The sequence below is a fragment of the Henckelia pumila genome, chromosome 2 (genome assembly GCF_033568475.1).
Source record: "Henckelia pumila isolate YLH828 chromosome 2, ASM3356847v2, whole genome shotgun sequence".
In the NCBI taxonomy this organism is placed as follows: Eukaryota; Viridiplantae; Streptophyta; class Magnoliopsida; order Lamiales; family Gesneriaceae; genus Henckelia; species Henckelia pumila.
The window spans coordinates 152,716,903-152,727,960 of record NC_133121.1 but is presented as its reverse complement, the minus strand read 5'-3'; the positions used below and the strand labels follow the sequence as shown (position 1 = coordinate 152,727,960).

Sequence of the window (11,058 nt, the reverse complement as noted above, 5' to 3'; positions counted from 1 at the left end):
TGGGGCATTCTCTTGGAGGTCATAAAAAAAAAAAACTTGTATCGCTAGATCCACAATGAAATATGAATTCATCTCACTTGATAAAACCGCAAAAGAAGCAGAATGATTTCTAAATTTTTTAGTGGATATTCTTTGTTGGTCAAAACCAGTGCCTGCAATTATGATACACTGTGACAGTCAGTCAGAAATTGCAAGGGCACAAAACAGTATGTATAATGGCAAGTCTCAACATATTCGTCGAAGACATAATACTGTCAGACAGTTGATCTCTAATGAAGTTATCAATATTGATTATAATAAATCAAAGGATAACTTGTCGGATCCGCTTACAAAAGCATTGAACAAAGATCAAATGTACAACTTTTCAAAAGGAATGAGCTTAAAGTCTACAAAATAAAGTTCTCATAGTGGTAACCCAACCTTGTTGATTGGAGATCCCAAAATCTTGGTTCAATGGGACAACTATAATTATGAGAACTTGAGTACACACTCAGGAATTTTTTCCAACTCATTCCTAATACGAAGAGTGTTGCAGTCTACAAATGTAGTGAGGTTAAGTTTGAACTTTTAAGGTTCCTTGCTTGGAAAAGGAAGAGTATGGTAGGATACTTTTAATAGGAGACCACCTATATAAGTGTGAGGACGAGCCGCTTCAGTGAAACACTTATGTAGCCAAGATGTGTTTCATGGCCAAAACGAACACAACTGGAAACCAATATAAATGAAGAAAATTCATTGTATAGGTACTATTTTTTGGATTTACACAAACCGTCAAGAAGTTCAAGATATCATGTTCACTTCGTGGCCTAGTAAATCCGATAGTATTCTATTATGGAAGGTTCAAAGCCACAAGCTACCTCTCCCGATGCACTGAATTTTCGTGTGAACTCTCTTTGACATCATGTGCATTTATGCATTAATTTCATTCATGTGGGGATTGTTGTAAATTTTTTTGTTCTTAATTAATTGAAATTAAGCAGTGAGAAGCTCGAAAAAAAAGAAAATAAAATAAAAATGAAAAACCAAAAAAATAAAAAAATATTGGAAAATATAGGCACAGGGGCGCCAAAAATCGCTCCCCTGCACCGGCCCTGCTGTCTGGGCATTTTCCCAGGCGAGCAGGGGGATCCTAGGCACCTGAAAATGGTGCCTAGGCGCTAGGGGTGGCGCAGAGGCACCTAGTATTGCGCCCCTGCCTGGGAATTTTTCCATGCGCATGGGAGGCGCCTAAGCGCCCGGAAAGTGGCGCCTAGGCGTCTGTGACACTTTTTCACGAAAAAGTGCATGTATTTTTAAGAGTTTTTTGACTTTCTTGGGTGGTTATGATCAGTTTTGTATCAAAAGTTATACCACATGTTGAAACAACATGTCCCTACATGAAAATAACTTTAAATATCATATTAAAGTTCATTTGTTTAATAATTCACAATCATTCTGCATACATCTTTCTTCTTTCTACAAGAGAGTGTTTATAACATTTTTGGTTAAGAAATTTGTGATTTATAGTGTTGTAATCACAAGTAGAAGTTGTTGTATTTTGAAAAAAGATTTCCAAACACCTTAAGCACCAAGAGTAGAGAAAAATCTTTTTTAAGAAAATCATGTTGAACACGAGCCTCAACTCTTGAATTCATTTCTGTTTTTCTTCTGTCATATCCAAGTTTTTTCCAATACACACATGTACACATCATTACATAATTAATGTGTTTTTATCAATTATTTACTTATGTGACCCTTAAATTAACTTATTTAAAAATTATATCATGCACTCTTTCGAATAAAAAATAAAAATACTATTAATATTTTTAAAATATTTTTTAACCATGCTTTCTAATTTATTTTATTCGATCATATACCACTAATAATAATAATAATAATAATAATAATAATAATAATATTAATAATCATCACCCTCATCATCATCATCATAACAACAACAACAACAACAACAACAACAATAATAATAATAATAATAATTCTTATCTTTACAAGATAGTATATTGATACTTAAAATAAAAAATTTAATATTGTACTTTATTTTTTCTATTAAAATATCTGTTACTATTCTATTATTATTATAAATATATATGTGAATAACAATTGTGGATTAACTTAAAATATTTTTTTACACACTATTTTCTGTTGTTCACTTTCATATTTTGTGCATCTACTATTTATTATTTTCTCCTTTTCTTATTTAAGTTTTTCCTAAAAAAATATTTAACTTATTTAATGCACACTATTTATTGTTCTATTAATCTTACAAAATAGTATATGGATACTTAAAATAAAAAAGTTTCAAGTGTACTTTATTTTTACTATTAATCATCTATCTATTATCTATTCTATTACCGTTATAAATATATGTGTAACAATTGTGAATTAACTTAAAAAAAATTTTACACGCTATTTTATGTTGTCCACTTTCATATTTTGTGCATCTAGTACTATTTAATATTTTCTCCTTTTCTTATTTGATTTTTTCATACAAAATATATTTTATTTAATACACACTATTTTCTATTAATCTTATAGGATAATATATGGATACTTAATATAAAAAAGTTGTATAGTGTACTTCATTTTGTTATTGATTTTTCTATTATCTATTCTATTATTAATATAAATATATGTGTAACAATTGTGACTTAATTTAAAAATATTTGTTTTTTAGATACTATTGTTGTAGTTAATATATTATTTATTAGCAATTATGTATTATTACTATTATAAATATGAGTTCCAATTATGATTAATTATATATCCTTGTTTGTGTACTCACTATTTGAGTTCTAATTATGAATTTACTTAAATATTATTGTTTTTTATACATTGTTTTTTTATAAATTTTACAAGATTATGGATATTTAAATAAAAAGTTGCATAATGTACTACATACTTAAATAAATTTTAAAAGATAGTATATGGATATTAAATAAAAAGTTGCATAATGTACTACGTACTTAAATGTATATGTTTTTTTACACATTGTTTATCTACTAATATTACAATATATAATATATGGATACTTAAATAACTAGATGCATGCATAATGTAATACTTAAATATCTCTGTTTTTGGGATAAAGCCTATTTTCATCCCTTTTCTTTGTCACTTATTCCAAAATAGTCCCTCGAATTTGGGACCGCTAAAATGGTCCCTAATATTTTATATTTTCCCCCATTTGATCCCTACCGTTAGATACATGTTAAATTAAAAATCTCACATCTCCATATATCACGTTGCAGCAAGATTCTTTCTCATTTCCCCGAACCCTTCTTCTTCGCTTTTGTCCCCCAAATAAAAACCCTAGAACACAGAACACAAACTCAAAGCGGCCAAAGTCGAATCACACATGAAGGTAACTTCCAGTAGCCACCACACGCACCGTTGGCCTGTTGTTGTGGGTGAACGAGGAAGAGTAATTCAATCTATTTCTTTCAAGAAGAACATCATTCAATGGTAAAATCTCAGTTACATTTTGTTTCATGATTTTTGTATGATATTTAATTCTTAGGACACGAAAATAGTGAGCCAGCTCAAGTTTTAGCTGATATTTAAAAATATAATTTATGTTATTGGTACGATCTGCCGCAAAAGAGCAGAGAAATGGTTGTTCTATTCTTAGAATTTTGAAGCGAAAAACATGCCGCAAAAGAATAGAGAAAGGGTTGTTCTATTTTTAAGTGTGCATTTTTTCTGGTAGAGTGCGAGGTTGTTATATGTGAATTGTCGAATAGATCGTGCGAAGGCTGAATTAATGAAATGAACTTGACACAAGCGTTATGCGTGTATATGTTTTGACATTTCAGTGTGTGGTTTTATGTTGATGCCTGGGGTTTATATTTTGTTTGATATTTGATGAGGCCAATTATACTGGGTCAATTTTGAGTTACGTACTCTTTCATTTAGCCTGCCCTAGCTATTTGTTTTCTTATGATGATTTTGCCTGTTTTTGTGAACTTTTTTGAAATGATTTTGTTTGGTGCCTAATACTGCCTCATTTATGAGCTCATTTCAGGTTGTCTTTAAACAATTTATTTTGGAGCTGGGGTTTATGGAGGCTCAGAACAAAACCGAGCTCTGTTACGATATGCAACACTATATATCATCCCATTTCAGAGAGGTTAATGGTCCTCAAGTTGCTATCCTACAGATTTTGTGCTCTTCGATTTTATTTTTCTGTGTTTAGGGTTTGGATTTGGGGCATATGTGAAGAGGAGACTTTTAGATTTGGGGAAAATAAGTTATAATTTGACAATATGAAGATGTTGGTTTTTTTTAACGTGCATCTAACGACGAATCAAATGAGGAATAATATGAAACATTAAGGATTATTTTGACGGCCCGAATACTCGAGGAACTATTTTGGGATAAGTGACAAAGAAGATGGATGAAAATGGGCTTTATCCCCTCTGTTTTTACATATTATTTTTCTGTTGATCTTACAAGATAGTATATGGATATCTAAAATAAGAAGTTGCATAGTATACTTTAATCTTTTAATTTTATCTTACAATTGAGACATGAATATTTAAAATAAGAAGTTGCATAATGTACTTTTTGTTCGTCAATATTATTAATCATAAACTTTTTTTTACGCTTGATAATGTAATAATATATATATATAACTATCAACAAAACATAAAAAAACAACTAAAAGAATCTCAATAGCGAAACGCGATAAGAAAATTTGGAACACCAAATAACATTTATGATCACGCTATCAACAAGTTAATTAATTATTCATTAAAGTAAATATCTTAAAATTTTATCTCCTGATATTTATATTTTATATTAAATATATATTTTTTGAGTCTTCGAGTTTCTTATATTTATATCATATGCGAAGAACGGCGAACGAAACTGCACATATGCTAGCTCATGAAAACCAATCAATGTTGAGACGCATATCTCGCTCAATTCTGTTTAACCTTCTTGGGTTTCTAACGGTGTTTTGTGACTTATTTAAAGAGTTTTAAATGATGATTTCTTATCTAAAAAATTTATTAAATATCTATATTCATTATTATCAGATAATATCGATTTTCAATCACAAATTTCTCATGAAAGGAAAAATATCGTCTTCATTTTCAAATTGTGATATTAATACTTTATCAATAAATTAATGTTGGTTGTTGGGATATTTTTGTTTTGATAGTCATTGGAGATTGACTGTCAAAGTTAATATCTGAATTGCGACTTTCAATTTCTGAAAATATGGTCGATCATCAACATATTACTTTTAAGAAGTGTTCTATTATCTATTTCGATTATATATTATTATATTATATTACATTATATTATAATATATTATATTATATGTTATACACTATTATATATGACTTTCATTTGTAAGATTATTATTTTACCATTGTTTTACAATTTTACGTAAAAACAATAATATCATAATATATTGAAATTTTTTTAACTAATTAAGCACATATATTGAAAAATTTCTAATAAATTAATCAAAACTCATTTATAATTATCATACTTAGTCTTTTGATGTGATGTCCGGGGCTAATAAGAGTTCGGAGAGTGATCATCGGTGCTAAGAGGTTGCACGGACAATGAGTGGCTCCTGACAGGCTTCTAGGCGAAGGGAGACATGAATGAACCGATCCCGTGCCGGAATGAGAGATTCTGAGACTATGTAGGTATGGTACTGCACGGTTGAGGATGTCTTAAAATATTTGATAGACACTACTCATGTCAAGAAGATACATCTTCTTTTCAGTATCTCATCATATAAGAACTTCAAAGTTAAGCATGCTTGAATTGGAGAAATTATAGGATGGGTGACCCCCTGAGAAGTTTCTCAGGGTGCATGTGAGTGAGGATATAATCACGCTGGAAAACTCGTCTTCACACAGTGAGGATAGTTGTCGAATCTGGGGTGTTATATTTAGTATTTGAGCCGATTTTTCTTAGTATGATATGGTTCGAGGATGAGCCATGCGGAATATGGTGGACATGTGACGCCAGAGGCTTATAAGAGACCGGGGAGTGATCGCTGGTGCCAAGAGATTACACGGACAATGAGCGGCTACTGGAAGAATTCTAGGCGAAAGAGATATGAATGAACCGATCTCGTGCCAGAATGATAGGGATTTTGAGACTGTGTAGGTATGTGACTGCACAGTTTAGGAGGGCTTAAAAGATTTGATAGGTACTACTCATTTCAAGAATGTGCATATTCTTTTCAAGAACTCATCATATAAGAACTCCATAGTTAAACATGCTTGACTTGGGGCAATATGGGTGACCCATGAGAAGTTTCTCAGGGTATGTGTGAGTGAGGATATAATCACGCTGGAAAGACTCGTCTTGATACACTGATGATAGTAGTCGAATCTGGGGCGTTACATTTGAACTAACACAATTTTTTTATTACTATATTGAAATTTTTTTAATTAATTAAGAATATATCTTAAAATATTTCTAATAAATTAAGCAAAAGTCATTTACAATTATCATATTTAGTCTTTTGAACTAACACAATTTATTTTTTAAGCTTTTCATCACAATTCTATGTCAGTATGTTAATCTTTAAATCTTAATTATGACCAATATTTTAGTTTCTAAATAGTTCTTAAATAAAGATTCAATACATTTATTTTGACAATTAAATATTAATATTTTGGAATATACTGATTTTAGATGTATATTGTATGTGTAAATATGAGACTATGTAGGTATGAGACTGCACGGTTGAGGATGAGTTAAAAGATTTGATATGTACTACTCATATCAAGGAGGTACATCTTTTTTCCAGTATCTCATCACATAAGAACTTCAAAGTTAAGCGTGCTTGAATTGAGGCAATTATAGGATGGGTGACCCTCTCAAAAAGTTTCTTAGAGTGCGTGTGAGTGAAGACATAAGTACGCTGGAAAAACTCGTCTTCATACAGTGAGGATAGTCATCAAATCTGGGGCGTTGCATTTGGTATCAGAACCGACTTCTCTTAGTACGGTATGGTTCGAGGATGAACCAGGCGGAATTTGGTGGATATGTGACGCCCGGGGCTGATAAGAGGACGAGGAGTGATCACTAGTGTCAAGAGGTTGCACGGACAATGAGCGGCTCTTGGCAGACTTCTAGGCGAAGGAGACATGAATGAACTAATCTCGTGCCGAAATGAGAGGAATTTTGAGACTGTGTAGGTATGAGACTGCACAATTGAGGAGAGCTTAAAAGGTTTGATAGGTACTCTACTCATATCAAGAAGGTGCGTCTTTTTTTTAGGAGCACATCATATAAGAACTCCATAGTTAAACGTGCTTGACTTGGGCAATGTGGGTGACCCCTGAGAAGTTTCTCAGGGTATGTGTGAGTGAGGACATAAGCACGCTGAAAAGACTCGTCTTGATACAGTGATGATAGTCGTCTAATATGGGGCGTTGCACTTGAACTAACACAATTTGTTTCTTAATATATTGAAAACTTTTTAATTAATTAAGCATATATATTAAAATATTTCTAATAAATTAAGCAAAAGTTATTTACAATGATCATATTTATTCTTTTGAAGTAACACGATTTAATTCTTAAGCTTTTCATCACAATTCTATGTCAGTATGTTAATCTCTAAATCTTAATTATGATCTATATTTTAGTTTTTAAATAGTTTTTAAATAAAGATTCAATACATTTATTTTGACACTTAAATATTAATATTTTGGAATATATTGATTTTAGAAGTATATTGTATGTGTGCAATACATATAATCATGATTATAAAAGTACAAAAAAATTTCTAAAACATGAATTAGACAAGAGATAAAAAAAAATCACATAATTAAATAAAACCACAAAATAAAAAATAAATAATTTTATATTACCTATAAATTACTAATATTTAATTATGAAGATTAAAGACTGGCGAGATTGTGAGGCTTTATTTAGTAAACAAATTCAAAAACTAACGTTTGAATGAGAAACAATGGCACACTACTAAGTTAGTGGAGTAAAAGATGCAACACAAATTGGACTAATAAAAATATTAAATGGGTTAAGCTGAATAAACCAAATATATAATTATCCCACTTGGTGTAAAGATCTCACTCACCTTTTGTTGCATCTCATTGCACAAATTCAAAGTTCATAGACTATACTTGTGACGTTCGGGGCTATTAAGAAGGTGAAGAGTGATCGTCGGTGCCAAGAGGATGCACTGAACGGCTCCTGGTATGCTTCTAGGCGAAAATATGAATGAACCGATTTCATATCGGAATGAGAGAGATTTTGAGACTGTGTAGGTATAGAACTACACAGTTGAGGATGACTTAAAAGATTTGATAGGTACTACTCATATCATGAAAGTGCATCTTTTTTTCGGGATTGCATCATATGAGAACTCTAAAATTAATCATGTTTGACTTAAGAAAATTATGAGATGGATGAACCCTTGGGAAGTTTCTCAAATGTATGTGAGTGAAGACATAAGCATGCTGAAAATATCCGTGTTGATACAGTGGAGACATTCTCGGATCTGGATTGTTACGTAATGTATCATTGATTTCCCAAAAAAAAAAAGAATTATTGAGAGAATAAGACAAATAACAAAAGACAAAAATAATGTATTGAAATATAGAATAAGAAATTTAACAAAAGAACGTGATACGATAAAAAAATGACAAAATTAAGTAGTCAATTTAAAAAAAAATAATAATTTAACAAATATGTTTTTTTTTCCAAAATCAGGCACATATGAATAATATTTAACATGAATTTTCAAAAGTTACAATACATTGTAATCATCATTTTGTAGAGTTATCTAATTTTGTTTCGGATTCCAGTACTCCAACATGTGTTTGTCATGTACAACGCATGTGCATTATATATATATAGATTTTGTGAAAAAAGAAGACAAAAATTCTTGTGAGACAGTCTCATGGGATAATTTTGTGAGACGAGTCTTTTATTTAGGTTATTCATATGAAAAAATATTACTTTTTATGTCAAAAGGATTAATTTCTATTGTAAATATAGATAGGATTGATCCATCTCACCAATAAAAATCTGTGAGACCGTCTCATAAGAGAACTACTCAAAAAATATTTTGGTCGATGACAGTTGAAGTTGTTAAACTTGGCACAAAAATTCATATTGAACTGCCATGATCGAAAGAACATAAGGAACGGAAAATATTTTGGAGAAAAATATATTGTTATTATTAAACTATATGATTACACCTTGAATACATAAATGAGAGAAAGTATATGCTAACTATCCGCTAATCCAATCTAACCAATTATATATACCGATAACTATCAATAAAATTGATCAAATTGAGAATACTATCAATAAAACTGATCCAATTAGATATTACTAACATCTCCCATCAACCTTGCAAAATGTTGAGGACGCTAAGCTTGGATAGAAGATACTTATGCTCGTCTGAACCAAGCGCTTTAAGTAGTGTTTGGAAGAGCTTCTAGGAAGCACATATCAGCTTTTCCTTAACAAAATTTTGAAATTTTATGAGAATTTGTTAAGAAAAAACTGAAAAGTGCTTCTTAAAATCTCTTCAAAACACTACCTTAGTAAGGATGTCTGCTGGTCGATCCTGTGTAGAAATGTGAGAAGTGGTGATGATCTTCTGTTGAATTCTTTATTGAAGGAAGTGGCAATCAAGTTCTATATTGTTCGTCCGTTCATGGTACATAAGGTAACTTGGTTTTCACGATAGAATAGGATTGGTGTATTAATAAGCAAGCCCATATCTGCCAGTAAACCACGTAACCAAACAACCTTACTAATAGCTGAAGCCATTGATCGATACTCTGCTTCTGCGGAAGAACGGGAGACTGTGTTATAATTTTTTGTTTTCCAAGAGATAGAGGATGATCCTAGTTGCACAAGATAACTTGTAGCATGTTTCTGACTCATAGGACATGAAGCCCAGTCCAACTTACAATAAGCATATAATTGTGAATCAATGTGTACTAGCATAAAGATGCCCAAGCCAAGAGATTTCTTGAGGTAACCAAGAACGTGCATATCATCATTCATGTGAGAATTCTTCGGCGAGTGCATGAACTGACTAAGGTATTGAATAGAAAAACCAATATCAGGTCGAGTTATCCTGACATAGATATGGCAACCAATTAGTCTTTGGTAACTTGACGAATCCGGAATTAATAAGTCGGAATCAAGAGAATCAATTTCATGAGTAATGATGGCATCATATGAAACATCAGTTAACTGCAAGTGTTGTTCCATTGGTGTCTCAAAAGGCTTACAAACAGCCATGCCCGCATCAAATATAAGTTTCAGGATATATTTCTTTGATTGAGACAAATTCCAATTTTTCTACATCAATACCTATGAAATATTCAGTGTACCAAGGTCCTTGATGTTAAGTTTAACATGAAAATGACGTTATCATTGCCCATGATAACAATGTCATCGACATAAACCACGAGCTTGATGATTCGAAGCCCCTCTTTCTTGGTAAAAAGAGAATAATCATGTTGAGGCTTGTTTCAAGCCAATAGAGAGACCCGAGTAATTTACAAAACATGTTTATCTTTTGATTATCAAAGCCTTGAAGAATCGACATATAAATGTCTTCATCTAAATCACCTTTCAATAATGCATTGATGACATCAATTTGGTGAAGAGGCCAATATTTCGCTACAACCAAGACTAACAAAAAATGAACAAGAACTATTTGGAAACAGGTCAGAATGTATTTTGATAATCAATTCCAAATTGCTGAGTATATCCTTTAACGATGAGTTTGGCTTTGAACCGATCGATGCTACCATTGGGATGATATTTTATCTTATAAAACCACCAACACCCAATTGGTTTTTTTATCCCAGTGGTAAAGGAATAATAACCCATGTTTTGTTTGCTTCTAGGCAGCAAAATAAACAACCATGGCTTCTTTCCATTTAGGATCTGTGGAGGCCTCTTTATAGGATTTAGGTTCTGGAAATTGTGATATAGAAGTTAAAAATGATTGATTATAAGAAAAATTTGTTTATAGCTTAATAAATTTGCTACGTGATATGGTGTGGACGCATGCTTAGAAGCAGAATTAGT

General features: G+C 31.5%; 1 protein-coding gene across 1 annotated transcript; it reads right to left on the bottom strand.

Annotated features, from left to right (window-relative positions):
- Positions 1–9,645: 9,645 nt before the first annotated feature.
- LOC140878716 (secreted RxLR effector protein 161-like) lies at positions 9,646–10,260 on the bottom strand. The gene has a single exon (XM_073282329.1). It carries the CDS (start codon positions 10,258–10,260, stop codon positions 9,646–9,648), a length of 615 nt encoding a protein of 204 aa, XP_073138430.1.
- Between the last annotated feature and the right edge of the window lie 798 nt (positions 10,261–11,058).